The sequence below is a fragment of the Equus quagga genome, chromosome 13 (assembly GCF_021613505.1).
Source record: "Equus quagga isolate Etosha38 chromosome 13, UCLA_HA_Equagga_1.0, whole genome shotgun sequence".
Taxonomy (NCBI): Eukaryota; Metazoa; Chordata; class Mammalia; order Perissodactyla; family Equidae; genus Equus; species Equus quagga.
In genome coordinates, this window is record NC_060279.1 from 38,666,247 (window position 1) to 38,694,159 (window position 27,913).

Below are 27,913 nucleotides of genomic sequence, written 5' to 3' on the forward strand. Positions count from 1 at the left end.
GCCATAGTTGGATCCCCTGTCCCCGAGCTGTTTCTCATCCCCTCCCATGATAGCAGGACACACTCCAGCAGTCCCCCTTTGGATCTAGTCGGCACACTCAGGAGAGCTGGAAGCAGGAGGCTGGCCCGGAAAGGTCAGCCGAGGCAGAAGGCAGGTCATGGCAGTGGAGTGGGCACAGAAGTGCCCAGGCCTGGAGTGTGTCCCTGAAAATTGATTTTTAACAGCCAAGATACTATATCCTGCACTGAGAACTAATACTAACAGCACATTTCTGCCACAAACAACATAGCAATCATAATTTATTAGGCAATCATTAAGCCTAAGTATGTGATCTGGAGCCTTGAACCAAACAGGTGGCTCTATTTGGGGATGGAAGGAGGGAAATCAAGAAGACAGAGGGAAGGGGAGGGAAGGCAGGGCATGCCGGAGGGGGAGAGGGGGACACTGGAGGGCCTGCATGGTCATGGGAAGACACACGAGCCTCCAGGCTTGTGTCTGAGCCCCAGCACTGTGACTTGTAGTGATGGGGGTGGGGGGAAGGGGGAATAACCAAGTCGTTGACAATAATAACAATAATCAAGATTATTGTGTGCGAGTAATTATAATTATTCAGGTTTCTGGGGTTGTGGCTTATATTACAAGTAATATTTATCTTTTAATTATCAGGGCCGATAGGGGCTGGAGAGGGGAAAACTGATGTACAGAGAGTACTCTGGGCTCATTTGATGGGAGCTCTGCCCGTCCCTGACCTGGCCACTTGCTGCTCACCTTTCAGGAGAGCTGCTGTAGAAGTTCACTGTGTGTGTGCACGTGTGTGCAGGTGTGCATGTATGTGAGCCAGTGCATGCACACCTACATACATGTGTGCACCTGCAATGTGTGTATCTCTGTGTGTGCGTGGCTCTCCTACTCTTCCTGCTTCCAATCCAGGGAAGCACCTGGACAGAGGCCCAGGGGTGACGGGGAAGCAGGAACGAGTCAGGAAGATGCTGCCCTCTTAAAACCCCAGGTGTGCCTGGGGAATCCCATAGTGGTCCCTTCCTCACTGATCCCTAAGTATGCAGCATTAGAAACGGAAATGAATTCAGCTCTGGTCGCATCTCTCTGGAACTCCCTTTGCACACAGTGGGAGCTTAATAAATACTTGATGATGATTCTGAAGCTGGGAAGCCAGCAGCTGTTCCCAGCTCTGACTCTCAGAGCCCCATGGGGCAAATCAGATGGGGAGTGACCGTGGGGGTCTTCAGGCTTCCTGCCAGACCCTCTGGTGACTCCATGCTCAGTTGGAGCCATGGTCCACTTCACACATCCTGCTTTGGGGAGCCTAGTTCTTCCTCCACAGCTTCCTTCTAGCTCTTTTCCACCCATCATTTGAGCAACATTTATGGAGCAACCACTTTGTGCTGAGCATCAAAGTGGAAAGGCATCCTGGGAGATGGTGTAGGAGCTGTGAGGTCAGACTGACCTGGGTTCAAATCCTAGCACCCTTAATTAGAAGCTAGGTGACATCCGGCAAGTAATTTGACTTCTCTGTGTTTGAGTGGTTTTTTTAATTTACAGTTTTCATCTGTAAAAGCATAATGATGACATCATTTTCATAGGGTTGATGTGAGTTAGAAATAATAGAGAGGCGCCTGCGCACATACGGCAGGCGTTCAGTAGGTGAGCCTACCCACCTGGGGTTAGGAGGATGTGGCTCCCCGCTGCTTTTTGACCTTGAAGTTGTTACTCAACATCTCTGAGTTTCAGTTTGTAAAATGGGAACGTAATGCCCACCTCCTTGGGTGTCCGGAGGATGTAACTGGAAAACATATGTGAAACAACCTCTCGTAGAACCTGGCCACTAATAACTGTCTTCCCGCTTCCTGCGCCGGCATAAGGGCGCAGAGCTCCCCTCCTTGGGAGGCCCTGTGCTTCTCCTCCCCACCGCCCCGCGTGCGCGTACATCCCTTCTCGCCGTAGGCTCGCGGGTTTCTGCCATACCTGTCAGAGGAGAGACGGCAGCTGCTCAGCTTGGATGGGGAGCGAAAACTACAGTTCCCAGCCCTCGCTGCGCTGCCACTGGGTCTGGGAGTGAGGGCGGCAGGCCCCTCCTCCGGGGAGGAGCCTACGTGGGGGGCGGAGTTAGGAGGTGGTTGGAGACTTAAGCCAAGCCAATGAGACCAGCTGCTAATAAGTGGGCTTGGCTTACAATATAACAGTGGCAGGAGGAGGAGAGCAAAGCTATTGAGCCAGCGAGGAGTGAAGCTGAACCTGGCCTCACACACTCCTAGAGGACCACCTCCTGAGACAGAGTTCTTTTTCCCCCTTCGTCTTCTTCCTCCAGGCTCTCCTCCTGCCCTCCCTCCCTGCCCAGTACAATGCATTCTTGAGTGGCAGCGTCTGGACTCCAGGCAGCTCCAGAGAACCGAAGCAAGCCAAAGAGAGAGGACTGGAGCCAAGACACTCTGGTGGGGGAGCTTGGATGCCTGGCTTTCTTTGAGGACATCTTTGGAGCGAGGGTGGCTTTGGGGTGGGGGGTTGTGCTGCAGGGAATCCAGCCAGGCCCCAAGATGGACACTTCTGGGCACTTCCATGACTCGGGGGTGGGGGACCTGGATGAAGACCCCAAGTGCCCCTGTCCATCCTCCGGGGATGAGCAGCAGCAGCAGCAGCAGCAGCAGCCGCCACCACCACCGCCAGCACCACCAGCAGCCCCCCAGCAGCCCCCAGGACCCCCGTTGCAGCCTCAGCCTCCGCAGCTTCAGCAGCAGCAGCAGCAGCAGCAGCCACCGCATCCCCTGTCTCAGCTCGCCCAACTCCAGAGCCAGCCCGTCCACCCCGGCCTGCTGCACTCCTCTCCCACCGCTTTCAGGGCCCCCCCTTCGTCCAACTCCACCGCCATCCTCCACCCTTCCTCCAGGCAAGGCAGCCAGCTCAATCTCAATGACCACTTGCTTGGCCACTCTCCAAGTTCCACAGCCACAAGTGGGCCTGGTGGAGGCGGCCGGCACCGGCAGGCCAGCCCCCTGGTGCACCGGCGGGACAGCAACCCCTTCACGGAGATCGCCATGAGCTCCTGCAAGTACAGCGGTGGGGTCATGAAGCCCCTCAGCCGCCTCAGCGCCTCCCGGAGGAACCTCATCGAGACTGAGCAGGAGGGCCAACCCCTCCAGCTCTTCAGCCCCAGCAACCCCCCGGAGATCATCATCTCCTCCCGGGAGGACAACCATGCCCACCAGACCCTGCTCCATCACCCCAATGCCACCCACAACCACCAGCACGCCGGCACCACCGCCAGCAGCACCACCTTCCCCAAAGCCAACAAGCGGAAAAACCAAAACATTGGCTATAAGCTGGGACACAGGAGGGCCCTGTTTGAAAAGAGAAAGCGACTGAGTGACTATGCTCTGATTTTTGGGATGTTTGGAATTGTTGTTATGGTGATAGAGACCGAGCTCTCTTGGGGTTTGTACTCAAAGGTAGGGGCTGCGGTTTCTCTTTATACCTTGAACAAAAGGAATATGTAGGTAGCAAGAGAGAGAGAGAGATTGAGAGAGAGAGACTGGGGGAGAGAGAGAGAGGTGGTGGTGGTGGTGGTGGTGGGGAGAGTCGTTTGCTCAATTATATTGAACACTCTAACTTCCCATGGTTTTCCTTCTTAATCCCGGGAGAATTCATTCCTCGCTTTCTTGGGGGGGGGACATCCCCACACACTGTGTCTAATTTGCAGACTCTGTGTTAGGGAGGCTTAAAGAATCCCTTCTGAGAAATCATTTTTCCTCCTGGCTCACTCGTACCAAAGCATAACCCAGCAGCTTAACGCACCAATTAATTACACTCTGCCTTGAAGTGCTCGCCAATTCCTGTGACTTCCCCTCTCTCCTCCCCTCTCTGCTCCACTCCATTTTCCCGAGGATAAAAAAGAAATAAATGTCTGGGTGGGGGGTGGGGATTCCATGCCAGTCCCTTCTCTCTCTGTCTTCTCCCTCTCTTCCCAAGTTTCTGTTTCCCTCCTCCTCCCTGAGAGACTTAGGGCAAAATAGAAAAGCACCCGTGACCTGAGTCTCCTGGGGGCATGGGGTAAAAATATAGGCGGAGGAAATCAGCAGTCCTTTCCCTCAGGAAAGAGGACTCAGAATAAACCTGCTGCCGCCTCATCAACATCCCCTGATAAAAATGGCTACAGGTGTTACCCGGGCAGAGCAGATGGGCGCCGCCTTGGCATCAGCCAGGGGGCAGCGCCTCTCCTTGGGATGGGATGTCAGGGCTTCCCGGGCGTCCCCGAGAGCCCGCGCCCCCGGCTCAGTCCCGGTTCTCCCCTCCCACCCCAACTCCTTCTTCTCGGGATAAATAAGGATGAGTGTGTGTGCGAGTGTGTGAGTGCGCGCCCGGATGGAGAACGGCGGGCACCGGCTTTAGCCGGGGAGCTGGCCCCGCTGCTCCAGCCTCTCCGTCCAGCCCCAAGACGGAGGAAGGGGTTTCCCTCCCAGAGGGGGCTTGGAAATCGCATCCTCCAAGGGAGTGGGGATTGAGGAAGGTGGGTTTCCGTCAATGCTCTGCTTGCTGGGAGCCCTCCTGCTGCGGGCTGGAAGGCTTGGAGACCTGGGGAGCCCTTGGACAAGTGGATTTTTTCCCACTCTATCCCTCATCCCCAACTGGTTGGGGTGTGTGTGTGTGTGCATGCATGTGTGTGTGAGTTTGCGTGTGCGTGCTTGCTTTTTGCTTGGATTTCTCTACTTATTTGTCATTTTGGGCAGGGGGTGGCTGGGCTGACCCGGGGTAGCTGGGAGGGGTTCAGCTGTTGGAGGTTTCAAATAGAGCTTGTTTCAGGCTGGGCACAGCTGCTGCGAGACTGTCACATTCCTTGTTGAAATCTAGTCGCAAAAACCTAGGAGGTGCTGATCGGATTTCCCCCATTCCCAGCCTCTCGCTCTAACAGGGGATGGGCAGACTTGCCTGCTCAGGAAACGGGTGGGGCAGACCTATCAGACGACCTGAATAGCCACAACCAAGACTTCCAGGCAGAGGGTGCCCCCAGGGACCCGGCTGCTCGGAGGGGGTTGCCCCAGCTGAGGGCAGCTTCTGGAAGCCCCCTTCATCTAAACAGCTCAAGGATTTGAGCCCCTCATTGAGCAGGAGCGAGCGGGGTTTTCCCCTGGAATCGCAGCTCACTTAGTCATTCCCTGTAATGAGCCTCTGAGTCTGCGGGTCCTTCTGTTTGCTGCCTCTGCCGCCTCTCCCGCTGGGCGCTCCGGGAGAGGGGGCCACCATCCTTGATGGGCCTGGCAGCCGCCCTAGACACAACCATGGCTCCCTCCAGTCACCTCCTGGGGACAAGGAGCCCTCGCTGGGGGAAACTGATAAGGGCCTGAGTGCTGGAGGGGGAGAGGGGAAGGGGCAAGACCAGCACCTCCTCTTTCAGGGACCCCTGTGGTCAGAGCTCCTAAGAGAGTGGCTCTTCCCAGAGACAGCGCCCATTGTGGGATCATCTGTGCACATTTGTCTTAATGCGATGGGAGGGTTGCTGCTGGGCAGGAAAAGGCCAGAGCAGGTGCCACCCTGATGGAGTATCCAGGGACAGGAGCTTTCCCAGAGCTGGAGAGAGCAGACTCCGGTGTGAAGGAAGGATGAGGTGACCCAAGGGACTGGGCTTCACCCATTCCTAAATCCCTGATCCTCTGGCTGATGGCAGCATGGGGGACACAGCAACTGGGAAGGTCCTGCCTTCCTCAGCTGGTGGGATGGCCACTTCCTGTGCACGGTGGGTTGGTACTGGTTGTGATAAGTGGGGCTCACTTTAACCTGCTCACCTGCTCACCAACCCTTCCGTCTCTCCATCTATGCGTTGAGTCATTGTGGAACAAGTATTTTCTGGGTGTCTCCTCTGTCAGGCCCAGTGGGCCCAGCAGCGGGTAGGGCAGCTATCCCTCTTCTCTCCTGGAGGTGAATAGGATCGCTTTAAAGAATCAGAGCGGAGCTTGAGTCCCAGCTCTGTCACTTCTGGTTGTGTGATCTCGGACAAGCCATGGAGCCTCTGCAGGTCTGTCTCCCCGGCTGTCAAGTGGGGAGAGTGAATTAGATAAGTGTAAGGCACTGCCTGCTGTGCCTGCTTGATAAATGCGCTCTGTTGTTACTGTTATTAATAATGGAGAGGGAAAGCGATGTCTTTTTCTTCTGTTGTCTAACTCTGGCTCCAGAAGTAGTTGAGGCCTTAACAGATTGGGGACTGCGACTGTTGTCAAAGGAGCCGGGAGAAGCTGTATCTCGGAGGGGACAAGTTGTGAGCAGGGCTGGGTCTTCTGACTGGAGAACGTCTCTACATGTGGGTCTGTTGCAGGGGAGGTGGCATCTGTTCCCCAGCCTCGTGGGGAAAATGGGCTCTGTGGTGACAGGATGGTTTGGGTTAGAATGAAGAATCACCAGCAGGGAGAACTCAGAGATGTTCAGTGGCCCCTGGGGTGGGATGGGTGGCAGTTTCTTTTGCTGGAGAACTTTGTGCATCTGATTGGCTTTGCTGACCAGTCTGGAGTCAGGAGGAGGAACAGGGTGACCTCAGGCACCCCAGTCAGATCGGCTGATTCTGCATTGATGGTGGCAGTTCCCGCTCAAAGGCCCTTGGGAGAGGGACACACTTTTTTTCCCCCGAGTGATCAAAGACTGCTAACCACATGCTTGAGCTGCTGCTCTCTGAAGTCCTCTGCCTTTTCTCATGGGGCCGTGGCCTTCCTGTTTGCCTCTCTTTGGCTGATATCTGTTACTGGGGGAGGCATTCGCCACACAGGCCTGGCTCTCTTGAGAAGGAACATGGCGTGCCCCTGAGCCTATTCAAAGTTAATGCAAATGGGAGCCAGCGTGAGGAGGTAAGAGATTGCAACAGAACGGTCCTCAGCCTCATAAGCCGAGGTCCACACGAGCCATAGGCCATGACAGAAGCAGGGAGGTGGGCTGAGGTGGGGCTCAGATAACAGGAGAGCTGTTGGTGATCGCAGCAGTGCCATGAGGCCAAACGGCAGAGAAATGCTGGAGATGGCCCTAATAGGCCCCTCCTGGTGCTACCCCTGAATGGAAGGAGGAGTCCAGGGTGTTTTTCAGTAGGTGGATTTACTCTCTGAGGGCTTAGACACCACGACAGGGCCAGGTCTAGAGATCCTGTTGAGAAATTAGTGACATTGTCTCTACCACATTAGTGCCAATGCGATGAAGGCAATGAGGATCTGGGGAGTCCTTCTTGGCATTCTTTATTTTCTTCCAGAGCTGGTTTGAGACACACCCACTCTGTTGCCTTAAACTGCCTGCTATGCTCTCTCCACTGGGCCAAGGGAGAGTTGAGAATGGGCGAGGCCCAGCCTGGCCTCCCTCTCCTCTCCAGGCTGTGGACTCCCATCCCACCCTGCCATCCTGCTGGGGGCTGAGCCCGTGCCTCTGTCTAGCTGGCAAGTCACCAGCTGGACCTTAGTTCTTGGTGGGCCTTGCTTCCCAGGGACCTCGGGTGTCGGGCTGTGGGGTCCCCTCAGGGGAGGCTGGAAATGCTGGTGTAGCAGGGTGGCTCTCCGTTTCCACCATTTTTGCACAACCTCAAACTGCTTCCCCACCCCCGGCCTCTCAATCCATCTGAGTTTTACCTCCCAGGCAGAGCTTGGTTCCTCCACCCTCCTCATGCCCCACTCCTGCCCACCCCACCAACTTCCTGCCCCTCTGCTCTTCCCACTTCCCTGCCTGGCCTTGTTGCTGGGGGCAGAGGAGTTGGTTTGGCGGTGGTCACCCGGGCCGCCCTGTCTGTTTCCATGCATGGCTTCCTTTCCCACCCCGAGTTACTCCTCCTTCTTCAGACCATCTTGTGGGCGGCCACCCTGAAATGGCAGGCTTCCCTGTATGCCCAGGGGAGCTGGGTCCCCCAGCCATTCACTCTCCAAAGAGAATGGCGTCCCTTGGGGCCAACTTGTTGTTGTGTCTCTTTGCTGACTTGACAGAGGTCAGCGAGTCTGCCCGCAGCCTCCAGTCTGAAGGATTGAGAAGGACCATAGGTCTCAGCAGCTTTGCCACCCTGCCCTCCCTGGTCATGGAGGTCTTATCTGCAGAAGGGCAGGGTGGCAGCCGGGGCTTGGCTGGGTGAACGGCCTGCACCTCCTGCCAGACCTGGGAGCTGCTTTGGGGTAGGTGGGTGGCTTTCGGGGATGTCCTGATGTAGGGGAGGAGACGCCACAGGGCCCCCTTGTCCGTGGTTACAGGCATGTTGGGAAAGTAGGAATGGGACAGACTCCTTTCCGTGGACCCTCCCAATGGGGTGACCTGCGGGACAGGGTTGCAGAAGGCAGGAGATTCTTTATAAGCGATTGGCTACAGCTGCCAAGGGGCCCAGGCATACGCTTTATCTCCACAGGTCACAGCGGCTCCGTGAAAACGAGGCCCTTCTCCCACCCAGGGGGGTGGTGACTTTATTTATAACCTTTGTGGACAGCCTGCAAATGAGTCAAACGTTTGTAACCCACAGAGGGGACAGCTAACTTTTATATATGCTTCTCCTTTGCGTGTCATCACACTATTTATAACCGTCCCGGGGGAAAGACTTCATAAGACATCCGGACTTCCCTTCCTCACAGGCGCTGTTACCGCCACTCAGCACTGGCATCGGTGCTGGGGCATTTATCTGCCGCGCGGGCTAATTAGGAAGCTGAGGGATGGCCTGTGTTTCCCTTATGGAGCTTTCCGGAAGGGGGACTTGGGAGGCATGATCCAAAGATCTGCTTTAGAAATAGAAGGTAAAGAAAACCAAAATGAGAAGGAATTTAAGTAACCTCTGTAGTGAAGCCGAGGCCTGGATGGATATGTAAAATCGGGACAGAGAGCTTTGGTTTTGCCACACTTATTTGTGAAGCACATTTTGGGGAGAAAATGAGCATGTATGAGAGCAAGCGAGAAGGGCTGTGAGGGACGGCTGTGTGTCAATGAAACACCGCTTTCCTCAGCTCAGCGGCAGGCAGAGCAGCGCCTTCCTTCCTAGCTGTTTTTCTTCTCTTTCTTTCAAAACCCCAAAGGGAGAGAGAGAAAGAAGAAAGCCACCTATGCCTCTTTAAATAATGAGGGTGGGGAATTCTAAGTCCATGCTGTTCTCGGGAGCTGTGGGGAGGAAAATTCTAGTGCCTTTTCTTCTGGTGAGGAAAGTCCGGAGGAGGTTAATGGGTTTTTAGGTGCCCCCTCCCCCCACCCTGTCATTCCACCCCCAGGAGCTCAGCTGGGATCCAGAGAAGGGAGGGGAGGCGGGGCTGGGGGCAGGGACCCACTGCTTCACCTCTGGGGCCCAGGAGTGCTGCTGGGTGACAGGAGGTGGGGGACAGGGGCCATTTGTGCAGCACCGGACTGTGCAAAACTCCAGAGTCCTGTCCTGAAGTAGGTGGTGGTCTTGTCTGCCTTTGTAGATGAAGTCACCTGGCCAAGCTGGTGGGTGGTGGTGCTGGGCTAGGAACCCAGGCCCCATCAACTTTCAGGTTTGGGCTTTTTCCCATGCCTGCTCCTGCTGGGTGAATTCTTATCATTCTTAAAAGAGACAAGTCAAGGTTTATGGGCCCGAGACCCACGATGCAAAATTTGGGACGGGAAGAAGTTTACTGAGAGACAGGCAAGAAGGGGTTTGATGGAGGGTGGGAGATACCAATGCAGGTACCAAGAGAAGACAGTGTCCTAGGGGGCGGCCAGGGCAAGGTGGGCTCCTGGGGGCAGCCTGGGTCCAGGGTGAGGTTGTGGCCCACGATCGGTCCTTAGGATGCCTCTCCACCTGGAGGGTGAGAGCGGGCTAGGTGTGGGGATTACAGAGAGAACAGGAGCCCCTCCTGTAAAGGCCTGGCCTTGTGTGGGCTCCTCCACAGCACCACAGCACCCCACCACCCCTGGAGAGCCAGCGGGCCCCACGCCTGCGGAGCACTTCCGCACACAGCCCCCTGGCTCTGGCCGCTCGCTGGCTCTCCCCGGTCTTCCTCATTCCTCCTCCAGTACTGGCTGCAGGACTACTTATTGCGGGCAGCCCACGGGGCTTAGCATCTTGCATCTCACAAGGTATTTCCATGCTCATTGTTCCTCAGGATCCCCACCGTGGCCCTGGAGTCATTACACTCGGCACTATTCTCAGAGGAGAAAACTGAGCCGCAGGGGGCTGAGTGGCCTACTCCAGCTGCCCAGCTCAGGAGAGATGGTTCTAGAACGGGAGCTCAGGTCTCCAGTGTACTGTTTGTCTCCCTGTTCCAAACCCCACCACAAACTTCTGCTGGGGATTTGAGTGAGGGAAACTCCAAGGGCTTCTCCATCCCTGGTTCTAGAATTTTCTTCTTCATCCTTGAATCCCGGCTTCCCAATTCCCTGGGTGAGGCTGCGTTTAGTTCTGTCAGTGGCAGTTTGTGTTAAAGGCCTGTCTCTGCTTTGAAGGAGCCTTGAGGAGGAGCTTCTACTTCTTGTTTCTGACTTGTTGTGTGACCTTTGTCAAGTCCCTTCACCTCTCTGGGTCTCTGTTTCTCTAGCTTAAAAATAAGGGCCAGATTCCAACGCTGACCTCCCTTCCTGCTCCAGAGGGTTCTGATTCCATTGAGCATACATTTGTCATGCTCCTTGCAAAGAAGCAAGCAACAGCGCTCAAACTCATGTTCTCGAGGGGTGTCGGGCCTGGACCCCGGCACAATCCATCCAGGCTGGACTGCAGTTTCTGGTGGTGATATAGGGAACACTGAGGAAGGAGGCAGTAATTCAGGCTGGGGATGTTGGGGAGGCCCCCTGTAGGAGGTAGGGTGGCCCCTGAAGGACTAGACAGGCCAGGATGGGAGGTTCACAGGCAGGGGCCTTTCTGAGAATGAGACTGTTGGGAGCCAGGGCAGGGAGGGCAGAGGGAGTAGGAGATGGAGCTGGGGCAGCTTGGAGTTCCTGCTGTGTGGTGTACACAGGGGCAGGTAGGGAGGACAGAGAAGTCTGGGAGAGGAGCTAGGGCTGGGTCTCATCCCAGGAGGTTCTGAGCAGGGAGTAGAGTGTTCGTGCCCAGGGCGAGGGCACAGAGGCAACTGAATATTTAGTTGATACCTGTAATTGTCAGGGGCTCAGAGTTCTGCACCCTTAGGCCCTGAAGACCGGATGCTTTTCTTTTCTCAAAGGCGGCCTTAATTGGTGCAGCCAGCCCGGCGTGGTGGTGAAGGGCTTGGGCTCTGGGTTCAAATCCAGACGCAGTGGCATGCCAGTGGTGGGTCCTCAGGGATTGTCCTGAATTTGAAGCCTGTTTCTAAGACATTCAGAGGGAATGACAGCGCCTGCCTGTAGCACAGCACCCAGCCCAGAGCCGGGCCCATGCTGAGCCTCCGTGTCTGCCAGCTGTCGGTTTTATTAGAGCAGCGCCTAGAAGATGCTCCTGTTAACCCACAGCCGCCTGGGGGACATAGAGGGACACGAGTGCACAGGTCACCCCTCCACACAGGTGGCTGTAGAAAGGGGCTCTGGAAGAGGTGAGCACACGTGGAACATGTCGCCTTTCTCATAAAATCAAACGGCCTCACCTCGGGTGAAAAACTGCCCGGTCATGTTCCTGGATGCGTCCCTGTGGGTGAGTCTGAGCGAGCGAGAGGGAAGCAGTGTGTTCCCCGGAAGGCAGGGCTGTAGTGGTGGCCTGGCCTGGGCTTCTGGAGCCTTCTTACCTCATGGGACCCAGTCATTCTACACTCAGAGTCAGCAATCTGTGGCCTAGGCACAGCTCGTTGGGTGTGGTCACGCAAATCAGACAGGTGGAGAGAAAACAAAAATAAGCCCATGGAGCCAGGCCAGAGGCTGAGAGGCCCTGAGGAAGGTCAGGGGGACATGTGATGGCCAGGCAGAGAGAGGCTGAGAGCGCGAGACCACAGGGAGAGGGCCAACCAGAAGGCCGTCCTGCGACAGAACCAGGGAAGCAAAGAAATGCTAGGACTTTCCCGAGGTGTCTTCAAGAGAGCGCGTTTTTTCCTTTAAGACTTTCGACAGAGTACCTTCTTGAATTCAAAAGGTTGTGGGGGCTTGAGAGTCGAGGTTCTTTTGACCCTTTCTGCTGTGGCAGGTGGTAACTGTTCCCACCAGGGACCAAGGGGCACCAAGACCCAGGGAGTCAGGGCTCGCCCTATGTGGAGGCCATTTTTTTTTCACAAGGCCTGGTCGCAAGGTAACCAGAGTCGTATTCTGAGCAGAGCCGTGGTGACACTAAATGAACAACATGCAAATGATGTGTGAAATAATATGCAAATTGGCATCTGTTATTTTTGAGTCAGCTTGTTGGGCGTTTTTCTTAAAGGACAGGCATGGTGCTTAGTGTCAAAGGAACAGGAAAGCCTTCTTAGAGGACGCTCCCACAGGGGCCGGTGCCTACCCATCATGGCTCATGGGCCCTGGGCCTGCCAGCCGGCACCTGTGGGAGCCGTTGTGTGGTGTGTAGCTTGAGGTTATAGGTGCAGAAGCCCATAGAGGTGGGTGCCGTGGTCAGGGCCCCCAGACAGGCAGGGAGGAGGGACAGGTGGTCTTCTGGCTGAACCGCAGGGGCCCCGTGGGAGTTGGGAAAGAGACTGCACTAGGGGCTAATTCTAGCCCAGCCCCTTGCTACTGGGTGACTGTAAAGCCAGTGACTCAAGCTCTCTGAGCCTCAGTTTCCCCTTTTGTAAATGGAGATAGTGGCATTTACCAGCCTGATGAGAATGCAACGTGATAACGGTTGGGTAAGTGGCCCAGCCCGGTGCCTGGCACATCCCAGGCTGCCAACAAATGGTAGTTCTTCCTAGCACTTTTGCCTGAGTTGGCACCTGCCCGCATCCTCGCAAGGTTCCGCTAGCAGGGATTTTTTCAGAGCCTTTTCTCCCTTTTAAGAAGATTTCTGATTTTAACAAATTGGGGCTTAGCCATTTTCTCTCTTCTCTGGCTTCCATTGGCTAGGATGTTGGCTTGCTCAGCCAGTCCCTGAATAGCTCCCACATGTGGGAATGCCCAGAGCTGCTGACATGGGTGATGTTCCCTTCCTCCACGAGGGCTCTAGGTGAGCATGTTGCTCTGGGTCGGGCTTCTGCCTTGGAAGAGCTCAGAGCTGGATGGCTTTGGAAGGATGACCCAGGGGAGGCCTCCTCTGGGGGCAGCTGGGGGCATATTTGGTGCTGTGTGGCACCATACCTCCCTGAATGGCTGTGCTCCACGGGCCCACCAGCTGTGCCAGCCTGGATGGGCATTGGCCCCTGCACAGCCCTCCCACCTCTCTGAGAAAGGCAGAGCAGGGACTATCCTCCTCTTTATAGCACCCTAAGGCCCAGAAAAGTTACGTGACTTGTCCAAGGCCACTCAGCAATGTAAGTGGCAAGGGTGCAGCTGGAATCCAGGAATTCTGGGCTTTAGTCCTCCTGAACACCTGCTATGTGGCAGCCACTTCCAGGTTCCTGGAATGCAAAGGTCTGTGCCCTTAAGGACTCGAGTCGGCTACAGGCGTCTCTCCTCAATGAAGTGTGTTGCTCTCTGCCCATCCTCCCAAAAGAGCTCATGCTTTCAACACAGACCTGGGTTCCAATCATGGCTGTGCACTATTTAGCTGTGTGGCTGTGAGCAGTGCCCTTTATCTGGAAAGTGGGATTATAATTCCTTTTGTTGAGGGTGGAGGTAGAGGATTCAACGTGGCACAGACCTGGCCGCAGGGGGCTCTTTGGTCAACGCTGGTCCGTGCAGGCTTTGCCATGGTTGTTTTTCCCGAGAGCTCAGTGGCCGTTTGGATCATATGAGGTCCCTCACAGCTGAGCCCGTGACTCCCTGCCCCTCCTGCTCTGGGCTGGACCTGACATTCGGCTCTGCCAACTCTCCTTCCCCTGCTCCTGGGGGAGTAATGGTGCTGAGCTGGGCGGGGGAACACTTGGCACAAGACACGAGCCTGGGTCCACGCTGTGTGCCAGCGGTGGAAAGATCCCTCAAGAGTGAAATGAAATTGATGCGAGCTGAGAGCAAGTCCGGGGTGGAGGTTGAGTCATGAGGCTTTCCTCGCGGGTGGGTGGGATCATAGATAACGCTTCTGTCCTCGGCAACTCGGGAGAAGGCGCTGCTCAGATGGATACTTCTTTTCCCTTCCATAGAAATGACTCCAAGCAACGCTGAGTCTGACTCAGGAGTGGAAAGAGGGACAGAAGGGGTAGGGGAAGAAAATGAACATTTATTAAGGGCCCATCAGGTGCTTTCACACACCTCATCTCATTTCATCCTCACCACAATCTCCGTTTTACCAATGACTGACCCGAGACTCAAAGAGGTTAGGTGACTTGCCAAGGGTCTCACAGCCAGGACGTAGTGGCTTTGGAATTTGAACCTAGGAGAGTCCTCAAAGCTGGTGTCCTGTGTGGCAGGCATGCTTTTCAGATCACTTCCTGGCCTGGGCTTTTTCAAGCCAAAAAAGCTGTTCTTGCTCTCCTGAAGCTTGCCACCCCTGCCCACCCCACCCCTTACTACGCCATGCTCACCGCCCTGGCGGCCTCACCCAGAGCATCTCTCTGCAGGACGGGGTGGAGGGATGAGTGGCGGGGGAGGCCATCACTTTAGATGCAGAGGTTTGTTGAACCTCAGGAGCTCTGGGCACGTTGACAGGCAAGGCGGGCTCTGGGCCGGAGCATGGTCTCCCGCAGGCTCCGGAGGGTCAGCTCAGCAGTCAGCAGCACATGCTTTGGTGTTCCTGTCCCATCTCTGCGGCTTCCTGGCTGCGCAACCTAGATAGGAAAATTGACCTCTGTGAGCCTCAGTCTTCCGATCTGTGAATAGGGATGAAGATGTTTTCTCTCTTATCGGGCTGTGTGTCATGAAGGGCAAATGAGACAGACACAGTGTGGACACATGGTAAAGGGCTTCGCAAATGCCGGCTGTTATTATCATTAATTTTCCCATCGTATAACTATGGAAACTCCAAACACAGATTGACTGACCCAGACCCAGAGGACTAGGTTGAGCCTCTGACCTGTGCCCCATCCTCACAGGATCATCTTGGCCAGCAGGCATCTCCCTGGGCCTGACTGGCCTGCACCCTGGCCTATCCCAGTTTCATGCAAACTCTCGTGCCTTCTGTCCCTGTCTCCTGTGTTGGTCTCCCTCCATGTCTATCCCAGGGGCTCTTCCCCCGTCTACCTTTGCTTTCCTAGCCCTTGGTCTTTAGTCGATAACTACACCTGAGGGCCGATAGGTGCCAGGTGTTCTGGTTGGCAGGGGTTCAACACGGAACAAGACGTGGAGCTCACAGGCTGGCGGGGGCGGTGGGGAGGCAGGCGTTGAACAAGTAATGATGGATGATGGGAGTTGTATAGGGGAGAAAACCACACGCAAGTGGCCTGCCTTTGACCCGCAAACCTGAGACTGAGTCTCCCGTTCCTTCTGCCTGTTCCCCCGTCCTCGATTCCACTGCAGGTCCATCTGCCTTCACTTCTTCCATCTTCCCTCATAGCTATCTGCCAGCCGCCCTCCGCTACTTCTATATGGGCAGGATAGCCTAATGTTAGGAGAACAGGCTTTCACACTGGACAGATCTGGGTTTGAATCTGGTTCTGTCACATATTGCGTGTGTGGCCTTGGGCAAGTGGCTTCAGGGCTGGGATTCTATTTCCTTGGTGGTTAATCAGAACCCTACCTCTGGGGCAGGTATGAGGATTCAGTGAAACAGCACTGTGGGCGAAGCGTGTGGCGTGGTTTTAGGCCTGTGCTGAGCGCTAGGGAAGACTGGGGACGAAGAGAGAAGCCCTGGCCTAGGAGTGAGGAAACGTGGTTTCTGGGTCTCTGTTTTGTCATCTGGAAAATAGGAGAATGAGGCGGAGGATGATGGTGATTCTTCTGCTGGCTGTCCTATGGGAGGGGGTGAGCATCCGCTGGAAGGGGAGAGAACAGCAGCACCGTGTGACGGCCTGGGCTGAAGCAGTGCTCCGCTGTCCCGGGGGGTGTTTCAGAGGGGTGGGCTGGGGAGGCTTTATCTTCCCGTCTCAGGAGTGAAAACCTGAGAAGGCGTTGTGGCTCTCAGGAGACAGCTGAGAGACAGGCCCGGCCGGCCTCCCTCCCCGCCACCTCTTCCCTGCAGGCCGGCCCCTGGCAGGAGGCCTGCTCGCTCCAAGCCCTCCTAGTGGCAGGGATTTAATTACTATAATGTAAGTGGCCGTGGCTCGGAGCCTTCTGGTAGAGGGGAAACAGATTTGTCTTCTCACTGGGAGAATAAAAATCGATGGGAAGGAGAGGAATTGTACCTTCCCCCCAAGTACCCACTGCTGTGGGGCTGACTGTAGCTTTCGGGGGGCAGGGGGGTGGGGAGAGAGAGAGCATCACGGGAGGAGACACAGTGTCCAGTTCAAGGACCCTTGGCACTTCCTTTTCCTTGCTTGAAATGACCCAGCTAAGCTGCCTCTGTTTCCCCAGTGATCTTGGTAACAGATCAGCCTATATTCAACAGCCATATGTCAAGGACCTACTGTGTGCTTCGTACTGTCCTTGAGGAGTTCCCAGCTGAGTGGGAAGCCCGGGCAGAATACATAACTTTATTTATGCAACAAATACTTATGGAACGCCTATTATGTACAAGGATTGTTCTAAGCCCCACAGATATGGAAGGAAAAAAACCACAGCAGATAAAAATCCCTAGCCTCTGGGAACTTCGATTTTAGTGGATAAAACTGACAGTAAACTACGTAAGTTAGTTGTATATGATGTTAGAGGGTGATAAATGCTATGATGAAAAATAAAGCTGGGATGAGAGGGCAGCGACTTCGGAGGGAAGAGTTGTAATTTTAAATAACTGTTCAGGGAAGGCCTCACCGAGAAGGTGACATTTGATGAAAGATCTTTAGGAGGGTGGGGAGCGAGCCCCTGGGGGAGGAGGGAACAGCAAGCTGAAGGCTCTGGGCTGGGATGATGCCCAGCATGGTCTGGACGGCTCTGCCCAGTAGAAATATAATGCGAGCCACATCTGAGATTTTAAATTGTCCAGTAGCCATATTAAAGAAAGTGAAAAGAGAAATGGGAAATTAATGTTAATAACATTTTTTATTTAACCCAGTATAGTAAAAAAATTACGATTTTCATTTACATGTAATCCATGTAAAAAATTATTGAGATAGGTTACATTCTGTTTTTATGCTAAGTCTTTGAAATCCAGTGTGTGTGTGTCCTACAGCACATCTCAGTTGGACACTAAATCTTCATTGGAAATACTAGATCTGTATGTAGAGTTCATAAAATTTACAGTTAAAAAAGTAGACTGATACACCCAAGTTGTTGCAAATATATTAAAAAATTTCCAATAAGAGAAATAGAGTATTAGTTTTTTTATGTAAATTAGTGAAAATGAAATACATCTAAAAATTCCGTTGCATTAGTCACATTGCAGGGGCTCAGTGGACACATGGCCCGTGTCTGCCGTGTCGGACAGTGTAGGTCTCGGGGCAGCGAGGAGGCCCCTGAGACCGATGGGAAGGATGGGGAGCATGGGGGGAACGTGGCAGGGGTTGGGGTGTGAGGTCGGGGAGGATACAGGACCGACTCCATGGGGCTTTGTAGACTGTTGTGAGGAGTCTGGCTTTTTCCCTGGGTGAGACGGGAGCTGATGGAGGCCTTTGAGTGGAGCAGTGATGAGACCTGACTTACATTTTCATAGGACTGCTCTGGCTACAGGGCTGGGAACAGACGAGGGGGTGGGAGCAAGGGCAAGGGGGCCCAGGTGAGAGTTCGTGGCCGCAGTCCAGATGAGAGGCCATGGAGCTTTGGACCCCGGTGGTGGCAGTGAGATGGTGAGAAGTGATTGGGTCCTTGGAATGTTTGGAAGGAAGGCATTCCTGATGAATTGGATTCAGGAGTGTGGTGGTGGTGGGAAGGTGAAGAGAGAAAGGGGAAATCAAAGACGAGGCCAAGACTTTTGGCCCAAGCAAATCCAGGGATGGAGTTTCCATTAACTTGGACAGAGGAGACAGTGGGAGAAGCAGTTTTGGGGAGCAGATGGGAGTTTGGGGTTGGCCTGGTTAGGTTTAAGGTGTGTCAGTTTTAATAGAATGTGGGTAGTACGTGCCCCAGAGGTGGTGGGGGGTCAGAGGATGGTGCCTGGAGCATGGAAGGCTTCTTCCTGGGCTCCTGTGCTGGGACGGATGGCTTCTCACCCATCCCAGAGGACACTTTGTGACACAGCTGGCCACATTTTAAAAAAATTCAAGTAAGTTCTCTGTGCCTCCAGCACAGCTCACTCCCCGAAGGGCACTGGAAGTTGCTGGGGTCTTTCTGGGTCGGTCCACATTTCAAAGTTCAATCTCCCTGCTCTGGGCTGACCCCAGAGCGGTTCGATGAATAACAGAGTCATACACGATCAAAAGCTCCCCAGCATGACTGGGAAGCCTGATTTTATGGGAAGTTACTGAAATAATACCAAACTCTGAAGACATGCATTCCTGATTTTCCAGTGCCCCAACCCCGCGGGGGTGCAGGAGGACAGCACGGAGAGGTGGGGCAGCCTCGTCAAGGTTTCACAGCTGGGGAGGGGGGGACCAGCCGCTGGGAGTCCCCAGCCTCATGTTCATCAGCCATGTCACTGAGTGTCCAGCGCTCTCAGGGACCATGCAGGGAGCTGTGGCACCTGTTCCCTTTGCAGCTGGCAGGAGAGTAGGGGAAGAGGGCAGGAATGGCCCTTAAGGTCTTCTCCCAGTCCTGCCAGTGTCCGATGCAGGGACCTGGGCCTGGAGGGTGAGGGTCTTGGCCTTGAGATCAAGCCACCCCACTCTGGCAGTCCCGGCCTGCTGGGCACCAGCCTTCTGAGCTGGGTCCAGATCCGGACCCAGACCCTTATTGGCTATGAGACTTCAGTGATCTAATCTTTGAGTCCATGTGCCCAGCCATCCAGTGGGGGTGATGGTGCCTGCCTTGCAGGAGTTTTGTGAAGCAGTGTTAATGGATGCCCTTAGCCCAGTGACTTGACACTTAGTAAATGTTGACTCTCAGTAAATATTGATTCCCTTCTACCCTCCATGGCAAACGTGAGGAAAGCCTGTGGGCAGGCTGGTTCTCTCCCTGGAGGGGAGGGAGATGGTGCAGAAGGGAGCATCTGAACTGGTGTTGGGGTGAGGCTGCCTGACAGCAGCATGCGTAGAAGTGAAACAAGCAGCTGCTGAATGACGGGGAGTGAGAACCATGGGCAAGTCTGCTCCCCTTTCGTGAGCCCTGGGATCTAACTCTGTCCCTTTAGATCAGGGGTTTTCAACTGGGGCGATTTTGCTCCCCAGGGGGACATCTAACAAGGTCTGGAGACATTTTTGGTTGTCTCAACTAGAGGAGCGATGTTCCAGACATCTAGTGGGTAGAGGCCAGGGATGCTAGTAAGCCTCCTACAACACGCAGGACAGTCCGCACAACAAAGAATTACCCAGCCCCGAATGTCAACAGCACTGAGGCTGGGGCGCCCCGCTTTAGATGACTCATTCTCACAGGCTGGTTATGAGGATAAATGAGAACATGGGCGCTATTGCTCTATCATCTTCAGTGTGCCATTCTAGTCCGGCTCCTTCTCCCACCCTTTTCTTGGGCAGCCCTGTGTCATTGAGGGCTCTGGACTGAGAGTCAGAAGACCTGAATTCAAGTCCCGCCTCCCTGGGGTATTTCCTTGTTTCTAGTCTCCATGTCTTTTATCTTTGGAGGTCTCGTCTGTACATGGGGCAGTGGTATCGCCTTAGTGGTGGGCTGTGGTGTGGACCCAGTGGGCACCTGTGTGGGGAAGATGCTTCGTCTGTCAGCTGTGATGTGCTGACAAATGGGAGGCGGTGGGATTATAAACTCTTTACCCCAGCGCCGAATGATAATTTAAGGAGAGGGAGAGCCCAGGGACCCCGCTCTGCCCTGCGAGGCCACGTGACTGTTCTCCAGGCCTCTCCATCTTGCTTCTTGTTTTGTGGGTTTTTTTTTGCACAGGTGGAGCTACAGTCTCCATTTGAGGAAGATGGAATTTGCAGGAAAAGGCAGGGCTATTATTTCTGTGCTGAGTGAGTGGGAGACAGAGCTGGGTGAGTGGCAGATTTCCTGGCAGGGGAGAGACAGCCGAGTGCGCCAGCCCGGGCATTGCTAGGATCCTTTTGGGGTGAGTGGGCCAGGATTCCCCAGTGGCCACCTCAGGAAGCAAGCATTTGTTTTGAGCCCCAGGAAAGACAGGACTCCCTGTTGGGGAAGGAGCTGCACCAACGTGTTGAAACTCTGAGGACGTTCTACTGGGCAAATGTTAACTGGCGCCTGTTCTGTGCCAGGCATTGGCCCCAGAAATGTTGGGGGACACAGAGATGGACAATACATGGTTGCGGGGGTGGTTAGGCTGCCACCATTCTGAGGCGCGGCAGACTGTGACAAGTGTGTTAAAGAGGCGCAGCATCGTGTTGAGGGCACACCTGTGACTCTTCAGGTCTGGAGGCCTCTTAGAGGAAGTGGGGGTCGAGCTGGGCTTTGCAGCAAGCCAGGTAGGGCTTCGTGAGGCAAAAGGGAAAGAGTCTTCCAAGCTGAAGGGACAGTTTGGGCAGAGGCCCAAAGTTGGAGAGTACCAGGTATTCTCAGGGAGGGACAAAGGAGGTAGATTTTCCTGGAAGTGCTGGGAAGGAAAGACTGGAAGGGGATGTGGGACCTGCTCATGGGTCCTCGCACACCAGGCTGAGGAGTTTGCATTTTTGTTTAGAAGCACAGGGAGCAAAGGAAGGTATTTGAACAGAGCTATGGTGTGGTCAAGCCACAGCAGAGGATGGATTATAAAAGGAGGAAGCTGGAGGCAGGGAGGCTGGTTAGAAGGTTATTGTGACAGTTCTAGAGAAGGAGAAGTGAAGGCTTGAACCAGGCTGGAGGCAAAGGAAGGGAAAATGTGGGAGCAGGAGGGGCCTCTGGGGAGGCAGGTAATGTGTGAGGCCTCACATTTCTCTGCCCTGGATAACTAGGTGGCGTGTGAGGGTTGAAGCGAGCGCTGTGGCCTGGTCCCCTCACTGCTCTGCTCAAAAACCAGCCCTTTCTTGGAGGACGGGAAGCTGTGAGCACTCAAGAGCCTGCCAGTCCCAGAGAGCAGGGTGGCACAGCGCCCACACCAGTGGGCACCAGCGCCCTGGCTGGGGGGCTCTCCTTCTGGAACCCACAAGGCTCAGTGCTGGCCTCCTGCCTGGCCCGAGGGAGATGGAATACACCCTCTTCCTGCTTATTTTCAAAGACATGGGAGGAATAGCACAGCGTGTAGGGGCCAGCTATGCTTGGGCTCACATCAGAGCTCGGGTGCTGACTGGCTATGAGGTTGGGCAAGTTGCCCGGTCTCCCTAAACCTCAGTCTCTGTGCGTGTAAAATGGGGGTAATGATGCTTAGCCCACGGGGTGGTTGTGAGAGAAGATTAAAGAAGAACACAGGTGTAATGTTCTTAGCTCAAACAATGGCCACTATTTTTTTTTTGCAATGGCCACTTTTTTTTTTTTTTGAGGAAGGTTAGCCCTGAGCTAACTACTGCTAATCTTCCTCTTTTTGCTGAGATAGACTGGCCCTGAGCTAACATTCATGCCCATCTTCCTCCATTTTATACATGGGACGCCTACCACAGCATGGCTTTTGCCAAGCCGTGCCATGTCCGCACCTGGGATCCGAACCAGTGAACCCCGGGATGCCGAGAAGCGGAACGTGCCAACTTATCTGCTGTGCCACCGGGCCAGCCCCTGTAATGGCCACTATTTTTAATTGACAAGGCATGCTGACAGACTGGCCATGATGGGGTGGGAGAGGCAGGACTGAGTTGCCTTTAAGGGTGATGGAGAACTGGGAAGCGGTTGAGATGGCGAGTTCTGGGATCTGTGGCCTTGAGGGGCTCCGGGGAAATCTCAGGAGGATATCCAGCAGGAATCGGGTGATGCTGGGGCCTTCCAGTAGTGAGGTTCACGTAAACCGTCCCTACTAGCTACCTTGGGATGAACTTTTCAAAACAGCAGCCTTACTCTGGGTGACCCCAGCATGGTGCTCAGGAGCGGGGTCAGCATGGCCAGCCAGCCTTGGTCCTCAATGCCTCCCTCCCAGAGGCTGGCCCCGCCTCTGCCCAGCTCAGGCTCCAGAGGCCTGGATTTGGGATCAATGACCTGACATTCATGCTGGCTCTGCCCCTGCCCCATCAGTGTGACCTGGACAGGTGCGTGCGTTCTCTGAGGAACTCTCCTCCTCTGTAAAGTGGGATGGTTGTCAGGAAGATCCTATGAGATGAGGGATGTGAAAGCCCCCACACAGTGCCTGGCACACAGGGGCTCTAGGCATCTGTTTGGGGCATGAATGAAGGGAAGGTGGGGCAGGGAGCAGAGAGGGCTGGTGCGGGGCAGACCTGCAGAGAGGCCCAGGGGTCAGGGTGGGCTGTGAAGGGGTCAATTCCTGGCTCTGTCCCCTGCTACCGGGATGACTTTGACCTTCACCGTCTTTCTCATTACCCATGTGTGTGGGCGGCGGTCACACGGGATGTTGGGTTTAGGGGGCCGCAGTAATGCCTGCCTCACCACGGGGTGATGCGTCTAGGTGGATAAACAGCACCAGGGACATACAGAGAACTTAATTAACATGCAGTCCTCCCTTAGTAAATATAGTAGGCAGTTAGAGCCAAATTGCTCTAAAATTGCCCCAAAGGGCGGTCCCCGAATGCCTTTATTCCCCCCACTGTGGCAGCGCAGAGAGAAGTGGAGCTTCCGAAGGCGCACCTTCTCTCTGCCCTGGCCGCGTGTGATGCACGCCTTTGCTGTCCCTCTACTGAAATGTGACCCAGCCCTATGGAAACTGCTGCAGCCGCCTAAGGGCAGTGCTGTACCCCGGGGCAGGGGCGGGGCAGCAGTCTGCTCTGGTGCAGACAATGAGGGGTGATTGTCTGTAGAGAAGGTAAAAAAATAAATAAAGCTGACTAACAGTCGGTCTGCTTTTTATTATCACCCTGCACTGGCTCTTCTAAGTAAGGTCAGTGATAAAACCCTCCTCCTCCCCGGGCAGATGCTTGTGCCCCGCGCTGGTACGCCCCTGCGTAGTAGTCCTCCAGGATGGAGCCAGGAGGGGGCTCACGGGGCCCCGGCCGGGGAAGTGGCACTGACTGGAGAGCCCGTTCTGACGGCAGTGGCAGCGCAGATCTGGGCCCAGGAGACCTCACGGGGAAGTGAGGGTGGAGTAGGGGATGAGGACGTGCAGGGAGTGGAGGTGACAGCTGTGAGCTCGAGCCTGGGGAGGCATTGTCTAGGCCCTTGGACGTGGGCAGGCAGAGGGTGTATTCCCTCTCCCTCAGGCCTGGCAGGAGGCCAGCGTTGAGCCCTGTGGGTTCTAGAAAGAGAGCCCCCCAGCCAGGGCGGCTGGTGCCAGCTGGTGTGGGCGCTCTGCCACCCTGCTCTCTGGGACTGGCAGGCTGTTCCCTGTGCCCCGAGGAGGGACTGGCCCCTCAACCGGGGGGAAAGGAGCCAGGGCTGCCCTGGGGCTTGGGAGCTCGGAGGGACTTGGGGAGCCGGCAGACAGGCTGGGATTCACATTTCTCCACCTTGCATAACAAGGATGTGCTAAGGATCAAAATGAGCACTTTTCGGCTTTTGTTACCGTGATTTAAACAGGTTTCCTTGCAGGGTTGTGGGAGGGGCCCCGGTGGAAGGATTGTGGGAGCATCTCTCTCTAGACTGGAGAGCCTCAGCAGATGTACAAGGAAGGAAAATGTGTCCCCGGGGCTGGCTGAGGTGCTGGGACCCAGGGCAGTGTGGGATGGGGGTCTGGCCGTGTTTGACCCCTTTTCTGCCTGAACACTTTGGGGGTCTCCTTGCCGGGGAATAGCAACGCCCGGGTGGGTCTGTTTGGGAGTCAGATACCTTTTGGTGCCTGCTGGATCTGAAGTAGATGTGTATTCGTCAAGATGGGCGTCAGCGGTCCTGTGTGGTGGGGCCCCTGCAGTGAGGAGAGCAGAGGCCTTTGGGACTTGGCGGAGGGGGAGTCCCTCTTCTGGATCTGCTCCCCACAGCAGGTGCATCTGGTTCCATTTGGAGCCCATTTGGAACGAGTGAGTGGGCTGACGTGTGGCTGTCTGGGGCTCCTTGGGCTGAGCAGCCAGGCTAAGTGTAGCCCGTAGGCACTTCCCAGAAACTCATGGCACCGTCACAGTGTTGGCTGGATGTTGAAGAGTTGGCAGGATATAGTGCAGGAACAGCAAACAGGTTTTATCTGGGTGTCAACTCTGAACAATTGGTACCAGCTACCGGAACGGCTGTGTTGAGAAAGATTCTGAGGTACAGTCTGAGCTTGGTGGGAAGCGTGGTGATTGATTTGTGATGTCTATCATGGGCAAGGAAGGATGGAGGAGTGGTAAGGTATTTGCCCTCCCTGGTGTAGTGGAAAGAACACGGAGAGCCTATGTTTGATCTTAGGTGAGTAACTTTTACCTCTCTGGGCCCCAGTTTCCTGGATCTCTAAGATGGGGATAAAAGTACTGCCCTTCCAACCTGATAGGCTTATTGTGGGGACTGAGTAAGAGAATAGAGTGAAAGCACTTGGTGAAATATAAAAAAGTGACACAAGCTCAGAGTGGCAGTTTTGTTGGTATTGAATCACCCAGGAACCTAATAATAATAATGTTTGCAGTCTCTACCTTCTCTGACTCACTGAGGACCAGACCACTCCATGGGCTGAGCGTATGAGAGACATGGCTGATGTGTGCCCGGCAGCCAGGCCCTTCATACAGCCTTGGCCAAAGTGTCAACAAAGCGTTTGGTCCCGGGTCCCACTGGAAGTCTCTTCGTTTCTCTCACTGTCTCCCCATCTTAAGATTTAGAACTGTTTTTGTGATTAATGAGAAAAAGGACAGAACATCTCTCCCCTTGACTCTTACTCTCCGTTAAAGATAGCAAAACTGCTTTATGAAGTTTAAAGTCTAAAAGCCTGACAAAGGCACGTACTAATAATGTATGAATTATGCAAATCTGTGTAGTCAGTTGATTTGCATAATGGAGGGGCTGGAGGAGGGTTGGGCAGGAGAGTGGGGGTGAGGACGCCTGCCCAGATCTGTGTGTCATGGGGGACACCCATTCTCTCCTCCTTCCTTAGCTCCTACTGGTCCTGAGGGTGGCCATCCCTCAGCCTTTCTCTGCTGGCCCTGTGTCTGTCCCTCTGCCACCTGTGTGGTCACGGAGGCAGGGGTGCACACCTTGTGCTCGCCTTTCCTGTGGAACTGCCTTCATTAAATCTCACAGCCGCCCCTCCGTGTGCAGACGGCTTTCCCTGAGAAGTCCCCTGGGGCATTATTTCTCCAAACGTCTGTCTGGCCAAGGTAGTGGACTCCGTTAAGCACTGTCTGGAATTGTGACTATTGCCAGTGCTTTTTCTCCAGCTCTAGGGGAGTGAGGGTGAGAAGGCGTCTGCAGGAGACTCCCTGGTTTCTCGCCCAGCATTTCTGATCATTGCCTCTAGCTGTAAAGCGGCTCCACTTTCTGCTCGTCCCTCCCTGCTATCTCAGGACTTCCGATTTGGTGAGGGTTGAGGTGGGGACTGAGGGCACTTGAGGCCTGACCCCAGTGGGCTCTGCCTGGAAGCCTGGGGATGTGGGGGCTCAGGCTGACGGGTTCGGGGAGCCAGCTGTGGAGGTGGGCCAGCCCTGGGCGGGGCGGGGCAGCTGGCTTCTCCACACAGCGCTGACACTTCTCAGGATGGGGCAGCTTCTTACTCTGGAGAAGGGGATGTTCTGCGTGGTGGCTGCAGGGACCAGCCCTGTTTGGGGACTGAGCAAGGGTAGAGACCACATCTAGCTCCTGGGAAGGCCGAGCAGACTGTCAAGGCTGCAAACAGGCTGGGGTTCAGCTCAGCTTGACATACGTATGAAGCGTTGCTTCTCTGGGCCACGGCTCACGCCAGGCATTAGGACCAGGGGGACGAAAAGAAGTTCTTTTGACTGAACTCCTACCATAGTGTCAGGCCCTGTGCTAAACCTCTTGTTTACATGTGTCATTTCGTTTCATTTACAACTTTATGAAGTCACTGCTCTCATTTCCCCATTTTATGGATGAGTAAGTTGAGACTTGGTCACACAGCTTGTAAGCGGCAGAGCAGGGCTCCAGCCAGGTCTTCTGACTCTGAAGCCCATTCTCCCTACCACGGTGCTCCGCGGCCTCTGCTGACCCTCCCCGGATCCTCCCCTTGAGGGTCAGAGGTGTAAGCAGATGGTGGGTATGATACAGTGTGATGTGAGCGAGGAGAGAGGTCTGAACCAGGAACAGACGTAGCACAGAGCACTTAACTTTGCCAGGGGAGGCTCACAGAGCAGGCGGCCCTGAGTAAGCCACGGTGGGGAAACCGGATTCTGTCTGGCGCTTGGGGAAGAGGGCAGTGCAGGCTCAGGTCAGCAGGCTGAGGGGACAGTGGGGGCTTTCAGGCGGGCAGGGTGATTCCAGATGCTCTCAGCCCCCTCCTGCCCCACTCAGGGTGGGACTGCATGAGGTGGGGCTGGCCGACTTCAGCTCCAGCCCTGCTCGGGGGCCGTGGCTGGGACAGGCAGGCAGGGCAGGTGTGGGGTGCTGCCCCAGGGGCTCCTCTCTGTGGCCTGTATCTTCAGCAGGTACACTGATGGCCAGGCAGCCCTGAGAGCCGGGGGTCTGTGAGTACTTGAACTGCGTGTGGACTCTGCCTACCTGGGTGAGGCCACAGCTGTTCCCACACCCACACCTGCTCAGACCCGAGAATGGGGCTGCCCTCATTCACAGGAGTAGACCTGTGAATTCTTTGCACCATGGAGGATAGGGCTCTAAGGATCCTATGTTACCCAGAGGAGGAATCTGAGGTTCAGAGAGGGGAAGTGACTTCCCCAAGTCACACAGTCAGTGGAGAAGCAGATCAACCCCTGGGTTTCTGGTGTGAGCACTACTGGGTTCCCCCCTCATTTACTCGCTCCCCTGGACTCCTTTCCAGGCTGTGTGTCCTCCTCAGCACCTGCCATCACATACTCACCCAGGCACGTACACTTTTGCTGTGTCTCCCTCACACCTGGCCATCCTCTCAGATCCTCGTAGGCCGGTGCTTTGCTCTGGAGAGCACTGAAACGCAGTTGTCAGATGAGGAAGGAGCAAAGCCCACTGATCACAAGCAAACGTGCCCTGGGGATGCTCTGATTGGAGAGCGAGGTGGAGTGGGAGAGCAGCAGTTGGTAGATATGAGAGACTTTCTGCAGGAGGTTTGGAGTTGGGGCTCCATGTTGGAATCACAGAGGTGTGAACTGGAATCCCAATGCCATCACTTATAAGCTGTGTGGCTGTAGGCAAGTGACTTAACTTCTCTGAATATGAATTTCCTCATTACTAAAATGAGGGTAATAATGGCACCTACCGCAGTGTTTCCCAGATGTTGCTACATTTTGGAATCACCTGAGGATCTTTAAAAAATGCGGATGCCCAGCTTCCAGCTTTGGACCTTCTGATTACCTTGATCTGGGGTGCAACCTGGGTATTGGGATTTGAAAAACTCCCCAGGTGATACCAATGAGCACCAAGGTTGGGCACCACTGTCACAGGGTGTGTGGGGATTAAAGGAGATAATGCAGGCACCTGGGGAGGACTCACTCAATGGAGATGCATATTGTTCACCCACCTGCCTGCCTCTCACTCCGTTTATTGTGGCATCTGGAGGGGGCGGGAGCGTTTTCAATTCTACTCTATGGTGGGTTTCCCCCGAGGGCTGACCCTGAAGTGGCTCTTGGTGGCTCCTCTACTAGAAGAGCCTCTCCCTTAGCCCTCCCACTGTCTCTGCAGCCTGAGGGCGGCCTCAGTCTTCCCCAGAGGCCCCCGGGAGCTCATGACTAGACTTGGGTCCCGAGGAGAGGGCCTGGAAGGAGCGGATAGTGCCTGAGCAGGCCTCCCGTGAGTCTCCTCCTGGTGGCCTTGGAGATGGAAGCCTTGGTCCCCACAAAGGCCTCTGGGAGACAGGCCCAAGATGCAG

General features: G+C 54.9%; 1 protein-coding gene across 2 annotated transcripts in view; it reads left to right on the top strand.

The window, feature by feature from the left end:
* The first annotated feature begins 2,248 nt into the window (after window positions 1–2,248).
* Window positions 2,249–27,913, top strand: part of KCNN3 (potassium calcium-activated channel subfamily N member 3) — a 158,504-nt gene continuing 132,839 nt past the window's right edge. For both annotated transcript variants that reach the window (XM_046683441.1, XM_046683442.1), the window contains exon 1: window positions 2,249–3,461. In XM_046683441.1, the coding sequence (XP_046539397.1) occupies window positions 2,553–3,461 (909 nt within the window). In that variant the 5' untranslated portion in view covers window positions 2,249–2,552. The remainder of the gene's footprint in view (window positions 3,462–27,913) is intronic.